We start from the raw sequence: 24,588 nt of genomic DNA, 5'->3' as shown, positions 1-24,588 counted from the left end.
TTTACCCTGTCTAACTAGTACCAATACTCCCTTTACCCTGTCTAACTAGTACCAATACTCCCTTTACCCTGTCTAACTAGTACCAATACCCCCGTTACCCTGTCTTAACTAGTACCAATACTCCCTTTACCCTGTCTAACTAGCACCAATACTCCCTTTACCCTGTCTAACTAGTACCAATACTCCCTTTACCCTGTTTAACTAGTACCAATACTCCCTTTACCCTGTCTAACTAGTACCAATACTCCCTTTACCCTGTCTAACTAGTACCAATACTCCCTTTACCCTGTCTAACTAGTACCAATACTCCCTTTACCCTGTCTAACTAGTACCAATACTCCCTTTACCCTGTCTAACTAGTACCAATACTACCTTTACCCTGTCTAACTAGTACCAATACTCCCTTTACCCTGTCTAACTAGTACCAATACTCCCTTTACCCTGTCTAACTAGTACCAATACTCCCTTTACCCTGTCTAACTAGTACCAATACTCCCTTTACCCTGTCTAACTAGTACCAATACCCCCGTTACCCTGTCTAACTAGTACCAATACCCCCGTTACCCTGTCTAACTAGTACCAATACTCCCTTTACCCTGTCTAACTAGTACCAATGCCCCCTTTACCCTGTCTAACTAGTACCAATACTACCTTTACCCTGTCTAACTAGCACCAATACTCCCTTTACCCTGTCTAACTAGTACCAATACTCCCTTTACCCTGTCTAACTAGTACCAATACTCCCTTTACCCTGTCTAACTAGTACCAATACCCCCGTTACCCTGTCTTAACTAGTACCAATACTCCCTTTACCCTGTCTAACTAGCACCAATACTCCCTTTACCCTGTCTAACTAGTACCAATACTCCCTTTACCCTGTTTAACTAGTACCAATACTCCCTTTACCCTGTCTAACTAGTACCAATACTCCCTTTACCCTGTCTAACTAGTACCAATACTCCCTTTACCCTGTCTAACTAGTACCAATACTCCCTTTACCCTGTCTAACTAGTACCAATACTCCCTTTACCCTGTCTAACTAGTACCAATACTCCCTTTACCCTGTCTAACTAGTACCAATACTCCCTTTACCCTGTTTAACTAGTACCAATACTACCTTTACCCTGTCTAACTAGTACCAATACTCCCCTAGCTGACAGCTGGAGCAGAACATCCTTTCACCCTGATTCCATTGCTGTTATTTGGAGCATGAGTTTTTAATTTACAATGATAAATAGGCCTATATCAAGATAAGAAGCTAATATAAAGTTAACTAGTTGATGATATTTCACTTAGCTATAGTATGTAAAGTTGACTAGATAGCTAGCTAACAAGCAGCTCATTAGTCTACACACAGTGGCCTGCTGCAGATAGCTAGCTAACAAGCAGCTCATTAGTCTATACACTGTGGCCTGCTGCAGATAGCTAGCTAACAAGCAGCTCATTAGCCTACACACAGTGGCCTGCTGCAGATAGCTAGCTAACAAGCAGCTCATTAGTCTATACACTGTGGCCTGCTGCAGATAGCTAGCTAACAAGCAGCTCATTAGCCTACACACTGTGGCCTGCTGCAGATAGCCAGCTAACAAGCAGCTCATTAGTCTGCTGCAGATAACTAGCTAACAAGCAGCTCATTAGTCTATACACTGTGGCCTGCTGCAGATAGCTAGCTAACAAGCAGCTCATTAGTCTATACACTGTGGCCTGCTGCAGATAGCTAGCTAACAAGCAGCTCATTAGTCTATACACTGTGGCCTGCTGCAGATAGCTAGCTAACAAGCAGCTCATTAGTCTATACACTGTGGCCTGCTGCAGATATCTAGCTAACAAGCAGCTCATTAGTCTATACACTGTGGCCTGCTGCAGATAGCTAGCTAACAAGCAGCTCATTAGCCTATACACTGTGGCCTGCTGCAGATAGCTAGCTAACAAGCAGCTCATTAGTCTACACTGTGGCCTGCTGCAGATAGCTAGCTAACAAGCAGCTCATTAGTCTATACACTGTGGCCTGCTGCAGATAGCTAGCTAACAAGCAGCTCATTAGCCTACACACTGTGGCCTGCTGCAGATAGCTAGCTAACAAGCAGCTCATTAGCCTACACACAGTGGCCTGCTGCAGATAGCTAGCTAACAAGCAGCTCATTAGCCTACACACTGTGGCCTGCTGCAGATAGCTAGCTAACAAGCAGCTCATTAGCCTACACACAGTGGCCTGCTGCAGATAGCTAGCTAACAAGCAGCTCATTAGCCTACACACTGTGGCCTGCTGCAGATAGCTAGCTAACAAGCAGCTCATTAGCCTACACACAGTGGCCTGCTGCAGATAGCTAGCTAACAAGCAGCTCATTAGTCTACACACAGTGGCCTGCTGCAGATAGCTAGCTAGCTCACAATACAGCGTTTAACATTTCCCAAAGGTATTTACTTACTGTATATAGGTTCACGCCTACGCCCACGACATGAACCCCATACTGTATATGACGGCTGGCAGTTTGCACCTGGTATTGTCCTTAAGCTAAGATAAATTAGCATATATACACACACACAGTCAATGTCAAAATTAATTTGATAAAATCCTTCTTATATCAGCATCTTGTATTTATTACGGAACCCTATTAGTTGTTACCAAGGCAACAGCTCCTGGGTTCCAGCAACATAAGACAGTTCCATTTCACAACACCTTACGCAACACATTCAGTGTTGTTCCCTCAGGCCACCACTCCACCGCCACGTCCATGTGTATTTATTAAGGATCCCCATTAGCTCTGCCAAGGTAGAAACGACTCTTATCTTGGGGTCCAGCAAAAATTAAGGCAGTTATACAATTTTTAAAAAACAATACATTCATTACAGATTTCACAACACACTAAGTGTGCGCCCTCTGGCTACTACACTACAACACAAAATCCACGTGTTTGTGTATAAAGTGCGTATGTTATCGTGTATGCATGTGTCTCTTTTCACAGTCCCCACTGTTCCATAAGGTGTATTTTCATCGGTTTAAAAAAAAAAATTATTTTACTGCTTACATGACTTACCTGATGTGAAATATACTGTAGTTCCTTGTAGTCATGGCTCTATGTAGTACTGTGCGCCTCCCATAGTCTGTTCGGGACTTGGGAACTGTGAAGAGACCTCTGGTGGCATGTCTTGTGGGGTATGTATGGGTGTCTGAGCTGTGTGCCAGTAGTTCAAACAGACAACTCGGTGCTTTAAACATGTCAATACCTCTCATAAATACAAGTAATGATGAAGTCGATCTCTCCTCCACTTTGAGCCAGGAGAGATTGACATGCATATTATTAATGTTAGCTCTCCGTGTACATCCAAGGACCAGCCGTTCCGCCCAGTTCTGAGCCAATTGCAATTTTCCTGAGTCCTTTTTTGTGGCACCTGACCACACAACTGAACAGTAGTCCAGGTGCGACAAAACTAGGGCCGGTTGGACCTGCCTTGTTGATAGTTTTGTTAAGAAGGCAAAGCATCACTGTTGTATCAACATGTTTTGACCATGACAGTTTACAATCCAGGGTTACTCCAAGCAGTTTAGTCACCTCAACTTGCTCAATTTCCACATTATTCATTACAAGATTTAGGGAATGATTTGTCACAAATAAGCTTTTATTTGTTGAAATATTTAGGACCAATTTACTTAATCTGAATGTAACTGCAGTTCTTCGTTAAGTTTTGCAGGCCGATTTCAAGTTTTCATAACAATTGGTAATCGACCTTCTTGGAAGCAGATTATGGCCGATTACATTGCACTCCACGAGGAGACTGTGCGGCAGACTGACCACCTGTTACGCGAGTGCAGCATCAAAAGGAACTTGAGGCTGCAAGGAGCCAAGGTAAGTTGCTAGCTAGCATTAAACTTATCTTATAAAAAAAACTAGCAATCTTCACATAATCACTAGTTAACTACACATGGTTGATGATATTACTAGGTTAACTAGCTTGTCCTGCATTGCATATAATCAATGCGGTGCCTGTTAATTTATAATCGAATCACAGCCTACTTCAATTTTGCCAAACGGGTGATGATTTAACAAAAGCACATTCGCGAAAAAAGCACAATCGTTGCACAAATGTACCTAACCATAAACATCAATGCCTTTCTTAAAATCAATACACAGAAGTATATATTTTTAAACCTGCATATTTAGTTAAAATAAATTTATGTTAGCAGGCAATATTAACTAGGGAAATTGTTACTTCTCTTGCGTTCAGTGCAAGCAGAGTCAGGGTATATGCAGCAGTTTGGGCCGCCTGGCTCGTTGCGAACTGCGTGAAGACCATTTGTTCCTAACAAAGACCGTAATTAATTTGCCAGAATTTTACGTAATTATGACATAACATTGAAGGTCGAGCAATGTAACAGGAATATTTAGACTTAGGGATGCCACCCGTTCGATAAAATACGGAACGGTTCCGTATTTCACTGAAATAATAAATGTTTTGTTTTCGAAATTATAGTTTCCGGATTTTACCATATTAATGACCAAATGCTCGTATTTCTGTGTGTTATTATAATTAAGTCTATGATTTGATAGAGCAGTCTGACTGAGCAGTGGTAGGTAGCAGTAGGCTCGTAAGCATTCATTCAAACAGCACATTACTGCGTTTGCCAGCAGCTCTTAGCACTGTTTATGACTTCAAGCCTATCAACTCCGGAGATTAGGCTGGCAATACTAAAGTGCCTGTAAGAATATCCAATAGTTAAAGGTATATGAAATACAAATTGTATAGAGAGAAATAGTCAACCCGTCATAATTTCTATAACTACAACATAAAACTTCTTACATGGGAATATTGAAGACTCATGTTAAAAGGAACCATCACATGCTCTCATGTTCTGAGCAAGGAACTTAAACGTTAGCTTTCTTACATGGCACATATTGCACTTTTACATTCTTCTCCAACACTGTGTTTTTACATTATTTAAACCAAATTGAACATTTTTCATTATTTATTTGAGACCAAATTGATTTTACGTGTCATTATTACAAATATAATATATATAAAATAAAAGAAATTGACCGATTTAATCGGTATCGGCTTTTTTTGTTCCTCCAATAATCGGTAGCGACATTGAAAAATCATAAATCGGTCAACCTCTATTTTTCAGTCATGTCAAATCTCATGTATCCTATGGAGAGGAGAAGGACAACGGTCATTGTTTCAGTCACTGATACGGTTGTATAGCCGTGGATTAGGGTGAGGAATGTGGGCCGAGGTCAGACGAAGTGAGAAGGAACAGTCACCACTTAAGTTCCTGCCTAGCAACAGAGATGTAATTGGTCTGTCCAGAGGTGAGGAATGTGGGCCGAGGTCAGATGAAATGTGAAGGAACAGTCACCACTTAAGTTCCTGCCTAGCAACAGAGATGTAATTGGCTGTCCAGAGGTGCAAAGAGGCCAAAGGTCCAGCTGGAAGAAGAGTGTAATTCTATGTGCCTCTGTGTAAACAGCTGTTTGACCCAGTGGGTAAATAAACTTGGTTTGAGCTTTTTGACTAGTTCTCCGTTTGTTTGTTTTTCCCTCCGTTTGTCAGAACACTAGAACACTAGTGAACAATACGCCAGCAGCTCATTTGAGTAAGCTATAGGAATTTTGTATGCAGGCTAACATTTTCCATAATATATTTACTTACTTGAATAGGTTCTCCCACTGCCTCCGTTCTCTGGGGTCCTTACAAAAAAAATGAAATAATGGGCAGTCTTCCCGAAGTTTTCCGGCGATAGTCTAAACGCAGCCAGTCGTGATGGGAGGACTTCTAACGGGCTGACTGGTGTTCCAACATGGCGCCTGGTGCGGTTGCTAGGTGATTTGTGACGCAAACGCAAGTCATCTTTATGTAGATGTGTAAAACACCTTGCCGTGTTTGCAAACATCGCCGCATGAGGGCAATGCAATGGGCGTCTACTTTGAAGAATCCAAAATATAACATATTTTGATTTGTTCAGCACGTTTTTGCTTACTACATGATTCCATATGTGTTATTTCATAGTTTTGATGTCTTCACTAATATTCAAGAATGTAGAAAATAGTAAAAATAAAGAAAAACCCTTGAATGAGTAGGTGTTCTAAAACTTTTGCCTGGTAATGTACATCAAGCTGCCTCAAACAACCAGGAGAAAGACTCCTGTTACTATACTGTGGTACTGGATAGACTAGAGTCCTGTTACTGTACTGTGGTACTGTATAGACTAGAGTCCTGTTACTACACTGTGGTACTGTATAGACTAGAGTCCTGTTACTATACTGTGGTACTGTATAGACTAGAGTCCTGTTACTGTACTGTGGTACTGTATAGACTAGAGTCCTGTTACTGTACTGTGGTACTGTATAGACTAGAGTCCTGTTACTGTACTGTGGTACTGTATAGACTAGACTCCTGTTACTATACTGTGGTACTGTATAGACTAGAGTCCTGTTACTATACTGTGGTACTGTATAGACTAGAGTCCTGTCCAGGGGAAGCACTCTACATCAAGCTTCCTCACTACAGAAACAGGAAATAGGCTCCTGCTACTATGAGTCATTTTGGACAAGATATGCCATGTGCAAGGCTATGTACCTACTTATATAATTTACATTTAGCAATATCCAAATAATATAATGAACAACAGAGGGTTTATATTGTATCAAATTAATCAAAGCTCAAAGAAAACAAAATACACATCTACAAATATTTAATCTGATTTTAGACATGATCATGTCTCGAGATGAAAAAACAGGCCTATTTTTTAGAATTATTTAATTTAAACAATATGATTTAATTTGGCATGAACATAAAACACAAATTCTCAGGTCAAAAACATAAGTCAGAACACAGCCTCTCTATTCTCTCATGTGATTTCAGGTCCTCTGCCCGGGAAAATGTCTTTCCACAATTAGAGCAGTGGTATGTCTTCTCCTGTGTATGTATCCTCTGATGTGATTTCAGGCTCGCTAACTGAGTAAAACTCCTTCCACATTGTGAGCATTGGTAGGGATTTTCTCCTGTGTGTATTCTCTCATGCCTTTTCAGGCCTTCTAACCACCTAAAACTATTTTCACAGTGGGAACAGCGGTAGGGCTTTTCTCCTGTGTGTATTCTCTCATGCCTTTTCAGGCCTTGTAACCACCTAAATGTCATTCCACATTGGGAGCAGTGGTAAGGCTTCTCTTCAGAGTGCGTTCTCTTGTGTATTTTCAGGTTCTCTAACTCTTTAAAACTCTTTTCACACTGGGAGCATTGAAAAGCATTTTCTCCTGTGTGTATCCTCTCATGCTCTTTTAGGTTCCGTGAATTAGTAAAACTCTTTCCACAGTGGGAGCAGTGGTGTGGTCTTGCTGGTTTGGACGTCTCTGGCTCTGGTTCCCCTAAAGGACTCTTCTCGCTGTCAGAGTGAGAGTCTGGTCTCTCTCCTGCCAAAGACAGAGCATTTAGTTAAATACTAAACAAAGACCTAAATGAAATCGCCACATCATAAAACTGTCTTCCTATGAGGTTTAATTTAGACTGGGCCCCTCAATAACCTGAGGCCAGAACTGCAACGGTGCTGGGTTTTTCATGCTCAACAGTTTCACCTGTGTATCAAGAATGGTCCACCATCCAAAGGACATCCAGTCAATTTGACATTTACATTTGAGTGATTTAGCAGACACTCTTATCCAGAGCCACTACAGTAGTGAGTCATTTAGCAGACTCTCTGATCCAGAGCCACTACAGTAGTGAGCCATTTAGCAGACTCTCTTATCCAGAGCCACTACAGTAGTGAGTCATTTAGCAGACACTCTTATCCAGAGACACTACAGTAGTGAGCCATTTAGCAGACTCTCTTATCCAGAGCCACTACAGTAGTGAGTCATTTAGCAGACTCTCTTATCCAGAGCCACTACAGTAGTGAGTCATTTAGCAGACACTCTTATCCAGAGACACTACAGTAGTAAGTCATTTAGCAGACTCTCTTATCCAGAGAAACTACAGTAGTGGGTCATTTAGCAGACTCTCTTATCCAGAGAAACTACAGTAGTGGGTCATTTAGCAGACACTCTTATCCAGAGAAACTACAGTAGTGGGTCATTTAGCAGACACTCTTATCCAGAGACACTACAGTAGTGAGTCATTTAGCAGACTCTCTGATCCAGAGCCACTACAGTAGTGAGCCATTTAGCAGACACTCTTATCCAGAGACACTACAGTAGTGAGTCATTTAGCAGACTCTCTTATCCAGAGAAACTACAGTAGTGAGCCATTTAGCAGACACTCTTATCCCGAGACACTACAGTAGTGAGCCATTTAGCAGACTCTCTTATCCAGAGCCACTACAGTAGTGAGTCATTTAGCAGACACTCTTATCCAGAGCCACTACAGTAGTGAGTCATTTAGCAGACTCTCTGATCCAGAGCCACTACATTAGTGAGTCATTTAGCAGACTCTCTTATCCAGAGCCACTTACAGTTAGTGCATTCATAGCTAGGTGGGACTACCACATATCACAAGTATTCGAAGTACACTTTTCCTCGATAAAGTAGCTATCAACAAAGTCAGGGGAGGGGTTGGGGTGTCAAGCGCAATTGTGTTGGTTCAGGATTTATAAAATAATTATAATACATTTGGGGATGAGGAATATTATTATTATTGTTTGTTTGTTGTACTTTTTACACATTTTTCTCCCCAATTTTGTGATATCCAATTGGTAGTTACAGTCTTGTCCCATCGCTGCAACTCCCGTACGGACTCGGGAGAAGCTAAAGTTCGAGAGCCACGCGTCCTCCGAAACACGACCCTGCCAAAGCCGCTTAACCCGGAATGCAGCTGCACCAATGTGTCGGAGGTAAAACACCGTTCAACTGGCGACCAGAGTCAGCATGCAGGCACCCGGGTCCACCACAAGGAGTCGCTAGAGCACCATGGGACAAGAAAATCCTGGCTGGCCAAACTCTCCCCTAACCCGGACGACGCCGGGCCAATTGTGCGTCGTCGTCATGGGTCTCCCGGTGACACAGTCTGGGATCGAACCCGGGGCTCTAGTGATGCCTCAAGCACTGCAATGCCTTAGACCGCTGCTCCACTAAGGGCCTATGCTAAATAATTTACAACCGTTGTCTGCCCAGTTGATAATGACTCGCTGAAACTACATACAATGCCTTCAGAAAGTATTCACATCCCTTGACTTATTACACACAAAAAAATGTGTAGCTACATCTCAGACTGCTATGGAATGTTGAGTGGAAGCTTTCCTTCATGTGGAATGACTAGCTAGTTTAGTCCAGGGCTGGACGGAATGGAAGGTATAAGGTCTGATGTGATTGGGTGCTGCTAAAATTGATTCATAGTTTTGGTTGGTTGGTGCAGCATTGTAATTCTATGGTTGCGCGTCCTTACTAAATATTGACAGGAGCGCTACAACAACAAAAAACACCGCTGTTTAACATGGTACTTACTGTATGTACCGGTGTTCATCAGATCTCCAGCCTGCTCTTCCTCTTCTTCCAATGTGACCGTCATCTCCGTCACGCCAAAACAGTCTTCCTCTTCTTTCACTGCGACAGTCATCTCCGTCACGCCAAAACAGTCTTCCTCTTCTTTCACTGCGACAGTCATCTCCATCACGCCAAAACAGTCTTCCTCTTCTTTCACTGCGACAGGCATCTCCGTCACGCCAAAACAGTCTTCCTCTTCTTTCACTGCGACAGGCATCTCCCCCTCTTCAACCCCCAAAACTCCATCCTCCTCTTCTTTCACAGTAACATCATCCTCTTCTTCTTTCACTCTGTAAGCTTCTTCCTCTTTTTCTTTCACTGGTACAGCCTCCTCTCCCTCCTCTTTTAAGAGAGTTCCTTTCTCCATCCAACAGACCTCCTCTTTAGCAGGGGGGGAGTAGCTTCGTGAACTAATGGTCGGGGATGTTAGCTAGCTAGTTAGCATTAGCGACTAGACTAGTGCTAACTTAAATAGCCAGCTAGCTGAATAACAACGTCAATATGACATTAAATGGGGTAACTGAGTGTGTTCTTTTTAGGCATAGAAGTGTTTTCAAAACATAGCGGCATATAAACAACGAAATTGTCCCAAAGAACTTGAATGTTCCGACGTTGTTGTCCAGCGAGCTACCGAGGTGGCTGCAGTTGTTGAAGAAGCGTTCCGTCCACTAGATTATACGTCACAGTAGCAGCATGGCCTGAAATACACATATCGCCATCTGCTGTCTGGAGTGGATAAAGCAGTTGAGGAATTTTTTTATTTAAATTCTCAACTATTAAATAATATACCGTATCAACAACACAACCAGTCTTATACAATGGATGGGGTGAAAAATGACATCTGAACTGAGCTTTTCGTCTATTCTGTGGCAGTACACTGGAACTGAAGTAGTTAGTCAAAATCAGCGTGGTTTTCAGAGCACAAACAGAAATATAACACAAGGTCAAGTCATTTTATACACATGAATTAGATAGTTACGATTAACTAGTGAAGCCACAATGTACATTCACATAAAACAGTCCAATGTTGCAGTTAGTTAACAAGCTAGCTAGCTAGTTAGCTAATATGAACTATGCACGGCTGTAACACAATCAAAACAAGTCATCAAAAATATAGCACTTGCATACATATCTACAACTAAAGGAACATTACACTTTATACCTAGTCAGATATATTATCTAACTAAGTGTCGTGTCTTTGGCTATGTCGGATTAAGTGATATGACACGCTATTCTATAAAATCCTTTCTCTGTAATTAATATTAGCTGATTGAGCTAATCATGTAAATGTAATTAACTAGAGAGTCGGGCACCACGAAATAATATTTATAGAGCTGTTATCTTCCGAATAAACTCTTAAAGACCTAGTAATATTTTACATCAATAGCAGTCAATATTAATCGTCACCTTAATTCAGTCTCATCTGAAAGTTGTAAATTCTTGGTTATCTTCATGAACCCTGGCTAACAAGTTGAATCAGCAATACAAAATTGGGTTTAATTATTTATTTACTAAATACCTAACTAATCACACAGAATTACATATACACAGAATTAATCATACCTTGATTACAAATTATGTCATAAAGGAAAATGTCCCTAGCGGGCGGAACAGATATGACAGCTGGTTACACAAAGAAAAGGGGGCTGGGTTTGAGTGAAAGAGCGGGAAGACTGAAGAACAAAGGGAGAAGCGATGTCTCTATTGGGCCGTAGGCAGCTACTCTATCGTAAATACAGAATCTTATGCATTCTAAATTACCGCCCATTTGGAAAAGGAAAATGCAATAAATATTTTCTCTGAGCGGCGCTTCGTTAGGTTGGTCGTAGATGCTGTTCGTGTTGGCCAACAGAGATCTTCCTATCCTCGGAAGAATGTCTCTGGTGGTAAATTGGATACGTTGTAGTAACGTCGTTGTGTGGTAGACAGGTTACTCTGTCTGTTCTTTCCTAGCCCACGTTTGCAGCTGCTGTTACTAACTCAACGGCTAGGAGGTATCACTTCTGTAGCGAATAAGAGTTCAAAGTTCATACCATTCGCAACCAAAGCTCACGCTGAGGTTGGCTTCATTCTGTAGTTATTATCTGAACCCTTCTGGACATCGGATCGTCATCGTAATGTACCCGGAACAGGAGGTTATATTGTCGTCAAGGCTTTATATAGGAAGGGTTAGGAGGGCGTGTCTCATAGTTTATAACCAATGTCTCTTCACGTGGGCGGGACACTGAGTCGGGCCTAATTCACTCATGAAAACCCAATTCTCACATTTTAGAAGCTAAAATCACATTTCATCCCCTCACAAATAATTTCATATTCAAACATTTAAATTGCACAACAATTCCATGTGAATCTGATACTATAATGTGTAGACTTTCCACTGTACAAGTTATGTCACCTTATCATTGATGAGAATGTCTCAGATGGCTTAATATTCCTTAAGTACCAACTGATTGTATTACCAAAATATGTTTAATTTCCCCCCACCTTCTGATGTTCCCAGAATCTCTATGTTAACCAAGGGATTTTCAAATGTCACATCAGTTGGGTAGAGAGAGGAAAAAGGGGGGAGAGGTATTTATGACTGTCATAAACCTACCCCCAGGCCAGCATCGTGACAAAGGTTATGTCTTACCGTCTCAGCAGAATAAAGGCTAATTATGGGTCGGTTTTGAATCACTGTTAACTCCCTTAGATTTCCCTACACACAGTAGAGAGAACAGAGGTTCACTCTCTCCTCTTGGCCCGGAGTCTATTACTGCTGCTGGGTCAGGCCGTTTGAATCACTGTTAACTCCCTTAGATTTCCCTACACACAGTAGAGTGAACAGAGGTTCACTCTCTCCTCTTGGCCCGGAGTCTATTACTGCTGCTGGGTCAGGTCGTTTGAATCACTTTAACTCCCTTTGTTCTCTCTACTGTGATGTAGGAAAATCTGAGGTTCTCCTCTTGGCCCGGACTCCATTACTCCATTACTGCTGCTGGGTCGTTTGCCATGTCTTCTGCCATTTCTGTAAACTACCAACGATGATTACTTATGTAACCATGGTTATGTGAGCTATTGGATCACTCCAATATGGTGTCCTTACTCTCGGCAGGATACATTCCAAGTACAGGATGGCAACAACAACTGCCCGAGTTACACCAGGAACGCACCATCCCTCTAACAGTGCTCAGACTGTCCGCAACAGGCTGAGAAAGGCTAGACAGAGGGCCTGCAGGCCTGTTGTAAGGCAGGTCCTCACCAGACATCACCTGCAACTACGTCGCCTATGGGCACAAACCCACCGTCGCTGGACCAGACAGGACTGACAGGATCCTCCTCCCTCATGTGGTACCCTTCCTGCAGGCTCATCCTGACATGACCCTCCAGCATGACAATGCCCCCAGCCATACTGCTCATTCTGTGTGTGATTTCCTGCAAGACAGGAATGTCAGTGTTCTGCCATGGCCAGAGAAGAGCCCGGATCTCAATCCCATTGAGCACGTCTGGGACCTGTTGGAGGGATCGGAGGGTGAGGGCTAGGGCCATTCCCCCCCAGAAATGTCAGGGAACTTGCAGGTGCCTTGGTGGAAGAGTGGGGTAACATCTCACAGCAAGAACTGGCAAATATGGTGCAGTCCATGAAGAGGAGATGCACTGCAGTACTTAATGCAGCTGGTGGCCACACCGGATACTGACTGTGACTTTTGATTTTGACCCCCTTTTTTCAGGGACACATTATTGCATTTTCTGTTAGTCACATTTCTGTGGAACTTGTTCAGTTGTTGAATCTTGTTATGTTCATACAAACATTTACACATGTTAAGTTTGCTGAAAATAAACGCAGTTGACAGTGAGAGGACGTTTCTTTTTTTGCTGAGTTTTGCTGCCGCCCGCACTACCCCGGCACTGAATTGGTTAATATGTTTCAATCAAATCATGTTTTATTTATACAGCACATTTCAGACATGAATGTAATGACTTCACAGGAAAATACTAATAAAAAACACAAACATAATAAAACCTGAAAGACTAATGAGCATTCTAAGAAAATGGCATTGAATAAAATAGTAAGACCAGACAGGACTGACATCCTTTCAGGTTGAAATTAATGAACATTTGAACATCTTTGGCCATGTTCTGTTATAAAAATCCACCCGGCACAGCCAGAAGAGGACTGGCCACCCCTCATAGCCTGGTTCCTCTCTAGGTTTCTTCCTAGGTTCTGGCCTTTCTAGGGAGTTTCTCCTAGCCACCGTGCTTCTACACCTGCATTGCTTGCTGTTTGGGGTTTTAGGCTGGGTTTCTGTACAGCACTTTGAGATATCAGCTGATGTAAGAAGGGCTTTATAAATACATTTGATTTCATTTGAGTAAGAATAGGATACGATAGATATGCCGTCCAAAATATATTGTACCAAGAAATAGTCAGTTGGTTGCATAAATAATTGTGATTACTATGTCACATGTTACATTACATTGACATTATGATCAAAACCAAATGTAAAACCAAATGATCTCCAATATGTATTGGAGAACTTAATGGTGAGGCATGGAATAATAAAACATGTATCTTTTGTCAGGCTGAATGTTTGAAATATGAGGTGATTTGATTCATGCTTCTTCAGTAGTGGGATAAAGACAATTAGCATATTTACAAACAGAAATACAGCTGACAAAGTACAAATCAGTTAACCCACTGTTCCTAGGCCGTCATTGAAAATAAACATTTGTTCTTAAATGACCTGCAAAGTTAAATAAAGGTTGAATAAATTAATAAAAAAATAAAAAACTAAAACACTTGTTTTGACAACTGGCAATAAATCACTGATATCGATTAAGGGGGAAATCAGGTTGTAGGTGCTGTTGAAACTAACAAAAAAAACATGGAAATGGGAGACATATTTTACCTCACAGGTTAGAGGACAACCTGCAGAAGACAGTCAGCTACATTTTGGAGTGACGTGTTGAAATTTCGGGGTCCCCAAAACGAAGAGAAACAGTACACATATTTAGCATCACTCACATCAATATCACGTTGAAATCAATTGCACAAGAGGGGGAGATGAGGTTGCACGACCTGATAAAACTAACAGCTCAAAAAACACACGGAATCTAGGAATAATGTGTACATCACTGTTTAGAGGACAACATGTAGAAGACAGCTCGCTACATTTTGAAGTGTTGCATTTTGATTCAAGTGGGTCGCCAACGAGGTAAGTGTAACGCAACAAGTTCTTGTTAATCATATAAATAGTACTCTTTCATTTCAGAACCTGGATTCCCCTGATGAGGCTAATATCCACATCACACTGAAATCAATAGAACAGGGGCAAAATATTAGGGTTCTACATTGTCACATTATTAATTAAAATACGCCTTCCACAACGTTACAAACATTCTACATTGTGACATTATTTCATTGAAATCATGAAACAACTCCTTCATGTATTTTCTGATGTTTAATCAGAGATCTTTTATCAGAGTATCTCTTCCCACATTGATCACAGCTAAATTATTTTTCTCCTGTGTGTTTTTTCAGATGTACCATCAGGCAGCTTGAGCGAATAAAACTCTTCCCACATTGCTTACAGCTATGAGGCCTCTCTCCAGTGTGTGTTCTCTGGTGTGATAGTAATGTATATAATTTTGAAAATATCTTTCCACATTCAGAGCAGCTATAAGGTTTCTCTCCAGTGTGAATTCTCTGGTGTGATTGTAATGTATATAATTTTGAGAAGGTCTTCCCACACTCAGAGCAGCAGTGAGGTTTCTCTCCAGTGTGTATTCTCAGGTGTCCTATCAGGTTGCTTGATTGAGCAAAACTCTTCCCACATTGATTACAGCTATAAGGTTTCTCTCCTGTGTGTGTTCTCTGGTGTGATTTAAAATTTCCTGAGATAGAAAAACTCTTTCCACAGTCAGAGCAGTGGTAAGCTTTCTCTCCTGTGTGTATTCTCTGGTGTATAGTCAGATGGCTAGATGAAACAAAACTCTTCCCACATTGATCACAGCTATAAGATTTCTCTCCTGTGTGTGTTCTCTGGTGTATTGTCAGACGGCTAGATGAAACAAAACTTTTCCCACATTGATTACAGCAATAAGGTTTCTCTCCTGTGTGTGTTCTCTGGTGTTTAGTCAGAGAGCTCGAAGTAACAAAACTCTTTTTACATTGATCACAGCTATACGGTTTCTCTCCTGTGTGTGTTCTCTGGTGTATAGTCAGACAGCCAGATGTAACAAAACTATTCCCACATTGATCGCAGCTGAAAGGTTTCTCTCCAGTGTGAATTCTCTGGTGTGATTGTAATGTATATAATCTTGAAAAGGTCTTCCCACAGTCAGAGCAGCGTTGAGATTTCTTCTCTGTGGATATCTGCTGGTGTTTTTTGAGGGTTTCTGATGTGGAGAGACTCTTCTTTGCCTCATCAGCTTCATGATGTTGTTGAGGCTCCCCAGAGGATCCACAATAGTCATATCTCTCTCCTGTGTGAACAACAAAGTCAGGCAGATGGTTATAGGCCCACAACAGCAGAAATCAGAAACTGTTTATTTGAGCTAAAAAGGTGATGCCCATGATGTTGTGCAACAATTCACGTCTGTAATGACATTTAAATGCTTTGATAAACTTATTTGACAATTGTCTTAAGACAAATCTGCCCCGATTCAAGCCTTCCAGAAGCACCCCCAGATCATCACCAATCTTCCACAAAATTTCAGTGGGTGCGAGACACTGTGGCTTGTAGGCCTCTCCAGGTCTTGCACCCACTGTGAAATTTGGTGGAGGATCGGTGATGATCTGGGGGTGCTTCAGCAAGGCTGGAATCGGGGCAGATTTGTCTTTTGTGAAGGACGCATGAATCAAGCCACGTACAAGGTCGTCCTGGAAGAAAACTTGCTTCCTTCTGTTCTGACAATGTTCACCAAAACTCTTGAGGATTGTTTTTTTCCAGCAGGACAATTATGCTCCATGTCACACAGCCAGGTCAATCAAGGTGTGGATGGAGGACCACCAGCTCAAGACCCTCTCATGGCCCAATCTCCATACCCTGAACCCTCTAATATCATCCCTCTCACCAACACGTACAGCACCAAAAAAGTACCACTTATCAGTTGATTATGGACTAACAGTCTAACAGTTTGAAGGACACAACTGATGTTATTCTAGTTAAACAGTGAGAGACTAGTTGAGTTTCATACTGGGGCTAAATGGCTAATGTAATGATGCATTAAGCCATGTATATAATAATATATATATAGTACCAGTAAAACGTTTGGACACACTCATTTAAGGGCTTTTTAATTATTTATTTTTTTTTTTACTATTTTCTACATTGTAGAAGACATCAAAACTATGAAATAACACATGTGGAAACATATAGTAAATAAAAGTATTAAATCAAAATAGATTTTATATTTTAGATTATTCAAAGTAGCCACCCTTTGCCTTTCACGACAGCTTTGCACACTCTTGGTATTCTCTCAACCAGCTTCACCTGGAATGCTCTTCCAACGGTCTTGAAAGAGTTCCCACATATGCTGAGCACTTGCAGGCTGCTTTTCCTTCACTCTGCAGTCCAGCTCATCCCAAACCATCTCAATTGGGTTGAGGTCGGGTGATTGTGGAGGCCAGGTCATCTGATGCAGCACTCCATCACTCTCCTTCTTGGTCAAATAGCCCTTACACAGCCAAGAGGTGTGTTGGGTCATTGTTGTGTTGCGCAAACCAGATGGGATGGCATATCCCTTCAGAATGCTGGTAAAGTGTGCCTTGAATTCTAAATAAATCACAGATAGTGTCACCAGCAAAGCACCCCCACACCATCACATCTCCTCCTCCATGCTTCACGGTGGTAACTACACATGAGAAGATCATCCATTCACCTACTCTGTGTCTCACAAAGACACAGCGATTGGAACCAAAAATCGCAAATTTGGACTCATCAGACCAAAACATAGATTTTCACCGGTCTAATGTCCATTGCTCAAGTCTCTTAAACCCAGCAGGTCTCTTCTTATTATTGGTGTCCATTAGAAGTGGTTTCTTTTCATAAATTCATCCATGAAGGCCTGATTCACGTAGTGAAATCAAATGGAATCAAAAATCTCCAATTCGGACCCAAAGGACAGATTTCCACCGGTCTCATGTCCAGTGTTTCTTGGCCCAAGCAAGTCTCTTCTTCTTATTGGTGTCCTTTAGTAGTGGTTTCTTTGCAGCAATTCGACCATGAAGGCCTGATTCACACAGTCTCCTCTGAACAGTTGATGTTGAGATGTGTCTGTTATTTGAACTCTTAAGCATTAATTTGTGCTGCAATTTCTGAGACTGGTAACTCTAATGAACTTATCCTCTGCAGCAGAGGTAACTCTGGGTCTTCCTTTCCTGTGGCGGATCTCGTGAGAGCCAGTTTCATCATAGATCATGATGGAATGTTGTTTCTCTTTGCTTATTTGAGCTGTTCTTGCCATGTTGACTTGGCCTTTCACTAAATGGGGCTATCTTCTGTATACCACCCCTACCTTGTCACAACACAACTGATTGGCTCAAACACATTAAGAAGGAAATCAATTCCACAAATTCGCTTTTAACAAGGCACACCTGTTAATTGACATGCATTCCATTGTGTTACCTCATGAAGCTGGTTGAGAGAATGCCAAGAGTGCGCAAAGCTGTCATCAAGGCAAAGGGTGTCAACTTTGAAGAATCTCAGATATATTTAGATTTGTTTAACACTTTTTTTGGTTACTACATGATTCCATTTGTGTTATTTCATAGTTTTGATGTCTTCACTATTACTCTACATGGAGAAAATAGTAAAAATAAATAATAATAATAAACCCTGCACTGAGTAGGTGTGTCCAACCTTTTGACTGGTAAATGTCGATTGCTCAGAAGCCAGACAAGACTGGTCTGAAGGTAGTTTGGTACCAGTCTAATAAATTAATGGAAGTCTACAGTATTTAGAAGTTGTTTGGTGCCTAAAGGAGGAGGAGTCTCTGGTGACTACAACACTAATATGACCCCTCTGTTGAAAGGAGGAGGAGTCTCTCATCAACACCTACATTGTTTTGCTCTAGGAGGCCCAGAAGCCAGACAAGACTGGTCTGAAGGTAGTTTGGTACCAGTCTAATAAATTAATGGAAGTCTACAGTATTTAGAAGTTGTTTGGTGCCTAAAAAACAGGTTTAATATGTAAAATAAAATAGTTTAGTTTTCAGTTTTTTGGTTATTCATTGTTAAGCCTACAACATGTTTAAACTTTCGGTCTGGTAGACATTAGTCGTATAGTGTATATATATATTCATTTGAAGTCTAAAGTTAACATACACCTTAGCCAAATACATTTAAACTCAGTTTTTCACAATTCCTGACATGTATTTCCCTGTTTTAGGTCAGTTAGGATCACCACTTTATTTTAAGAATGTGAAATGTCAGAATAATAGCAGAGAGAATTATTTATTTCAGGGTTTATTTCTTGCATCACATTCCCAGTGGGCCAGAAGTGTACAGACACTCAATTAGTATTTGGTAGCATTGCCTTTTAATTGTTTCACTTGGGTCAAACATTTCGTGTAGCCTTCCACAATAGGTTGGGTGAATTTTGGCCCATTCCTCCTGACAGAGCTGGTGTAACTGAGTCGGGTTTGTAGGCCTCCTTGCTCGCTCACGCTTTTTGTCAGTTCTGCCCACAAATTTTCTATGGAATTGAGGTCAGGGCTTTGCGATGGCCACTCCAATACCTTGACTTTGTTGTCCTTATACCATTTTGCCACAACTTTGGAAGTATGCTTGGGGTCATTGTCCATTTGGAAGACCCATTTGTGACCAAGCTTTAACTGATGTCTTGAGATGTTGCTTCAATATATCCACATAATTTTCTTTCCTCATGATGCCATCTATTTTGTAAAGTGCACCAGTCCCTCCTGCAGCAAAGCACCCCCACAACATAATGCTGCCACCCCCGTGCTTCACAGGTGGGATGGTGTTCTTCGGCTTGCAAGCCTCCCCCTTTCTCCTCCAAACATAATGCTGCCACCTCCATGTTTCACGGTTGGGATGGTGTTCTTCGGCTTGCAAGCCTCCCCTTTTCTCCTCCAAACATAACGATGGTCCGTTCTATTTGGTTTTCATCAGACCAGAGGACATTTCTCTAAAAAGTACAATCTTTGTCCCCATGTGCAGTTGCAAACCGTAGTCTGTCTTTTTTTATGGCGGTTTTGGAGCAGTGGCTTCTTCCTTGCTGAGTGGCCTTTTAGCTTATATAGGACTCGTTTTACTGTGGATATAGATACTTTTGTACCTGTTTCCTCCAGCATCTTCACAAGGTCCTTAGCTGTTGTTCTGGGATTGATTTGAACTTTTCACACCAAAGTATGTTCATCCCTAGGAGAAAGAACGCTTCTCTTTCCGTAGCAGTATGACGGTTGCGTGGTCCCACTGTGTTTATACTTGCGTACTATTTGTACAGATGAACGTGGTACCTTCAGGCGTTTGGAAATTGCTCCCAAGGATGAACCAGACTTGTGGAGGTCCACAATTTTTTTCTGAGGTCTTAATGATGTCAATTAGCCTATCATAAGCTTCTAAAGCATGACATAATTTTCTGGAATTTTCCAAGCTGTTTAAAGGCACAGTCAACTTAGTGTATGTAAACTTCTGACCCACTGGAATTGTGATACAGTGAATATAAGTGAACTAATCTGTCTGTAAAGAATTGTTGGAAAAATGTAGTGTGTCATGCACAAAGTAGAAGTAGACTTGCCAAAACTATAGTTTGTTAACAAGAAATGTATGGAGTGGTTGAAAAACGAGTTGTAATGATTCCAACCTAAGTGTATGTAAACTTCCGACTTCAACTGTATATATGATACAGCACACTGGCTGGTTCGTGTGTGGGTCTGTGTGTGGATCTGGGAAGAGGGGTGTGTCTGTGGCAATCCACTGATGTTTGGCGTGTAGCACGTTGGCAGTGCTTGCTGGGACTTGTAGTGCAGCGCATCGCGGACTACAAGCTGAAGCTGAACCAAACTGAATTGACAACCCAAATAATTGCGCGGGTTGGATAGAAATGTGTCACGGGTCGGATTGGGCCTGCGGGCCTCGTGTTTGACACGCGCTCTAGATAGTCTGTTTCCCCAGTGATCTGTAATAATAATTCACAGACAGTGATGATGTCATCTCACGGGGACGTGATCTAGATAGTCTGTTACCCCAGTGATCTGTAATAATAATTCACAGACAGTGATGATGTCATCTCATGGGGACGTGCTCTAGATAGTCTGCTTCCCCAGTCATCTGTAATAATAATAATTCACAGACAGTGATGATGTCATCTCACGGGGACGTGATCTAGATAGTCTGCTTCCCCAGTCATCTGTAATAATAATAATTCACAGACAGTGATGATGTCATCTCACAGGGACTTTGTTGCCATCTTGCTGCAAGTCTCTTTCAGGACATCCACCTCTCCCTGGGAGAACTGCAAACTGTTCTTTAGGTCTTAAACCTCTCTGGTCAGATCGGCCAATCTTTTGTTAGTTCAATCCACCAGTATTTGGACAAAGGCTCTTGAAGCTATTTTCCTGTTGCTGTAACAAATGCTTCTAGACATTTTTGTGTTGATGTAAAAGATCATGTACCTGTCATAGTTAAACACCGTCCTCTACATTCCTCCAACCCTTCTTTAACTTTGGGCGGCATGATGGATGCGACGTAGACTAACGCTGGTACACCACACTTTTCCAGCAGGCACAGCTCGTAAAGCCGATGGAAACCGCATCAAACAGAAGAGATTTAAATATCCACAAGCACAGGACTGAGGCTAACCGCATCACGGGATCCAAATTAAACAGGCTAGTAAACAAAAATGTTTTAAAAGGAAAAACTTTTCAAACGACTAACAGACTGTTGACCAATCGGGTTCACCTTGCTGCGTCACGTGGTTGCTAAGCTAATAGTCACGAAATCCCTTCTAAAAACCAGTCAAGAAAAATCAGCCTATTTTCCTCGAAAGTACATAATGTCACGATTGCAAAGCTTTACTATATTACAGAGGAGTTAATTATCACACATCTCTGAAAATATGTTGTGCTTCTTGTTCACGTAGGCTAATTCATGCTAATGTTATTTAGAATGTTATTTAGAGTGTTATTTAGAATTTTATCTAGAATGTTATTATAACGTTATCTATAATGGTATTTAGAATGTTATTTAGAATGTTATCTAGAATGGTGCTACATTGGAAAGCAGACGTTTTAAGGACTCCTGACCAATTGTGGTATTTTGTGTTTTAAAAAATATGTATATTACACTGATCATAACTTTTTTTTGGTACATAATGTTTCCACCATCATTTCCTATGACCAAAGAGAGCTTATAGACATCAGAACAGTTTTCACTAACCTTGATTTGGATAAAGACTTCTACAACAGCCTATCGACCTACCACTCAGGCTCAGCCCTTATAGCCACCCTGAAGAATATAACTTATAAATGCCTCAAATGTTTCAACTCTATTTCCCCATCAGTTATGACATCATGGATGAATTCTAGAATATACTGTATATCCTCGAAATCTGGTTTAAACCATCATTATGACATCATGGATGAATTCTAGAATATACTATATATCCTAGAAACCTGGTTAAACTATCATTATGACATCATGGATGAATTCTAGAATATCCTATATAGCCTAGACACCTGGTTAAACTATCATTATGACCTCATGGATGAATTCTAGAATATACTATATAGCCTCAAAATCTGGTTAAAACTATAATTTTGACCTTATGGATGGCCAGTCCTTGTATTCATAGTGTAGTGAATTCAGGGGGAGGCACTGAGCGAGAATCAAACATGGGTCCAGCGACTGTCAAGCCAACACCTTATACCTGTTATGCCAAGATGTCTGAACTTCTTGACGAGGTTGCTACAATAACTTTCTCTATGAATTTGAGAGTGGTTACATTTCTCCAGCCCCCATCCCTCAGTTGTTTACCAAACCAAGTCTAAGGGCAGCCATTTTGTTGCTATTTAAAACCTAGGTTGTCCTTTAAAAAAAAAATATATAAACCAATCTGCAGTTCAAACAATAACAAATCTGTCATTCCACCACTGTTTTGGTAATTAGATGATGGATGGGGCTGGAGAAATGTAACTACTCTCAAATTCATAGACAGACCTATGGATGCAAGGACTGACCATCCATGATATCAACATTATAGTTTTAACCATGTTGAGGCGATACAGTGTTCATTTACATTGTTTCTAAACATTAGAGGTTCTGATGGGGTACACCAGTTGAACTCAGAGCATGAAGCATGTGTTATATTCTTCAAGAATTAATGGCTAGAAATATATCATTTAAAAGTCCCAATACGGATGTAGCATTGCAGATTGTCCCTTAAACACCAAACACCACATCAGTTCAACAACTGTGCCTCTGTTTTTAAGACAGTACTTACTAGTGTTAATCAGGGAACGGTTTCTCAAAACCATCGTATTGCTAAGTTCATCGTTAGAACCATTGGATGCCTTAAGATGCATTAGGGAAACTGGGCCCAGATATCCCGTTTCCTCCTCCTTTTTCGATGTGACAGTCACCTCCCCCTCCTCCCCTACATCCTGGTCTTTCTCTTCCTCCTCTTCTTTTACTGTATCATCTTCCTCATCTTTCACTCCGAACACATCTTTCACTGAAACGTAGTTCTCTTCTTCTTTCACGGTAACAGCCTCCTCTTCTTCCTCCTCTTTCACGAGAGCTTCTTTCTCCGTCCAGCAGACCTCCTCTTCTTTAGCAAGAGAGTAGCTTAGTGAACTCATGGTTGGGGATGTTAGATAGCTAGGCTAGTGCTAACTTAAGAAGCCAGCTAGCTGACTAATAACAACAACGTAAATATGACATTAAATTGGATAACTAACTAGACAACAGAAGTGGGTTTAAAACACAGTGGCTCTACGGAAGCATCTAAAGCTTTATCGGTTCGTCTATGTTGTCTAGCAAGCTACGGAGGTGTCTGACTAACTGTTGCTACTGTTGAAAGAAGCGTTCCGTCCACTACATTATACGTCACACCAACAGCATCGCCTTAAAGTCTCAGACCGCCATCTGCTGACTGGAGTGGAAACGCAGTCGAGTAAAAATGTATATTTTATCTTCAGATAACAAGTTAAAGTGTAGGAAGCATGAGTTTTTACTCACCAGTGTAACAATACAGTGTGGTTAAATACTTAGTAAGCTAGTTGTCGTCACGATATGGTTACCTATAAGTACAAACAGTTATGTTTTTTTGCGTTATTACATATTTATTAACTTATTTCCGGATATCTTCTAAACTACCCACAATACACTATTTTTCAACGTCATATTGATTTACTCTGTGCTACCGAGGGCGTATGCTGACGCTGGCAATCTGTGATATCCTTTGGATGTATCATTTCAGAATGTCAGTGTACTAGCTAGTACACAGTGCAGGTTTTAATCACGAACAGAGGGATCCATGAACAGAGTAGATTTAAAAACAGCACAATTCTGCGGTTCTGGTGAGAACTGGCAAAATGTTTCACAACCTCATCCATGTTGACGGGAGCGTGTCCTCCTTGACTCAACACGGAGAATTCTGAGCTGACTTAACCTGTCTTCAACCATTGTTGTCCTAAGATGGGTTTTAATCCGTTTTAAAGCTGAGAAGCTTCTCTCGCAGGAAGCACTGCGGACTGGAGTCAAAATGGGAGACCTTTTTAGAAGGTTCTAGAAACACAGCAAAGTCAAGGAGAGGAGACGGTCTGTCCCTTCCACTTTTCTCTCTCCTATCAAGAAGCCGCTTGGTTTTGATGAACCTCGTGTTTTGAGGTCCTCTAAATCTGACTCAAAGGTCTGAGCAAAGGCAAAACAGAGGCTCCTCATTCAAGAATGTTGTCCTCTTTGGGTTGAGAGACTGGACCCCTTTGCATTATCTCACAATTCTTCTATGAAAAACACCTCTGCAGCTCAACGGTGAGACTGTCAAGCACCTGATAAAAGACAGCTCTTTTGGAAGCTCTCACCATCCCTTTGGTCACTATGTTTCTGTCCTACAGTGCTCATCATCAATGAGTTGTGAAATCACAAGCTTGTTTTAGCCTGTCTTTTATACAC

At 41.3% G+C, this 24,588-nt stretch overlaps 1 protein-coding gene and 1 pseudogene across 1 annotated transcript; both read right to left on the bottom strand.

The window, feature by feature from the left end:
* Nucleotides 1-6,810: 6,810 nt before the first annotated feature.
* LOC139394566 (zinc finger protein 3-like) lies at nt 6,811-10,079 on the bottom strand. The gene is made up of 2 exons (XM_071142662.1): nt 9,432-10,079; nt 6,811-7,409 (listed from the first exon to the last, which is right to left on the bottom strand). Exons 1-2 carry the CDS (start codon nt 9,835-9,837, stop codon nt 6,811-6,813), a joined length of 1,005 nt encoding a protein of 334 aa, XP_070998763.1. The 5' UTR covers nt 9,838-10,079.
* Nucleotides 10,080-14,877: 4,798 nt separating this feature from the next.
* LOC139394565 (zinc finger protein 180-like) lies at nt 14,878-23,273 on the bottom strand (annotated as a pseudogene).
* Between the last annotated feature and the right edge of the window lie 1,315 nt (nt 23,274-24,588).

Source organism: Oncorhynchus clarkii, unplaced genomic scaffold, assembly GCF_045791955.1.
Source record: "Oncorhynchus clarkii lewisi isolate Uvic-CL-2024 unplaced genomic scaffold, UVic_Ocla_1.0 unplaced_contig_110_pilon_pilon, whole genome shotgun sequence".
Lineage (NCBI taxonomy): Eukaryota > Metazoa > Chordata > Actinopteri > Salmoniformes > Salmonidae > Oncorhynchus > Oncorhynchus clarkii.
Note: the sequence above shows the minus strand (reverse complement) of the source record. Positions and strands in the feature narration are given on the sequence as shown.

Bases quoted from the DNA above. Each gene is read 5' to 3' on its own strand.
- LOC139394566 (XM_071142662.1), bottom strand. From the start codon at position 9,837: ATGGAGAAAGGAACTCTCTTAAAAGAGGAGGGAGAGGAGGCTGTACCA. The intron at 7,410-9,431 runs GTAAGTACCATG...TGTCTTTGGCAG, and splicing joins GATGAACACCGGTACATACA to GAGAGAGACCAGACTCTCAC.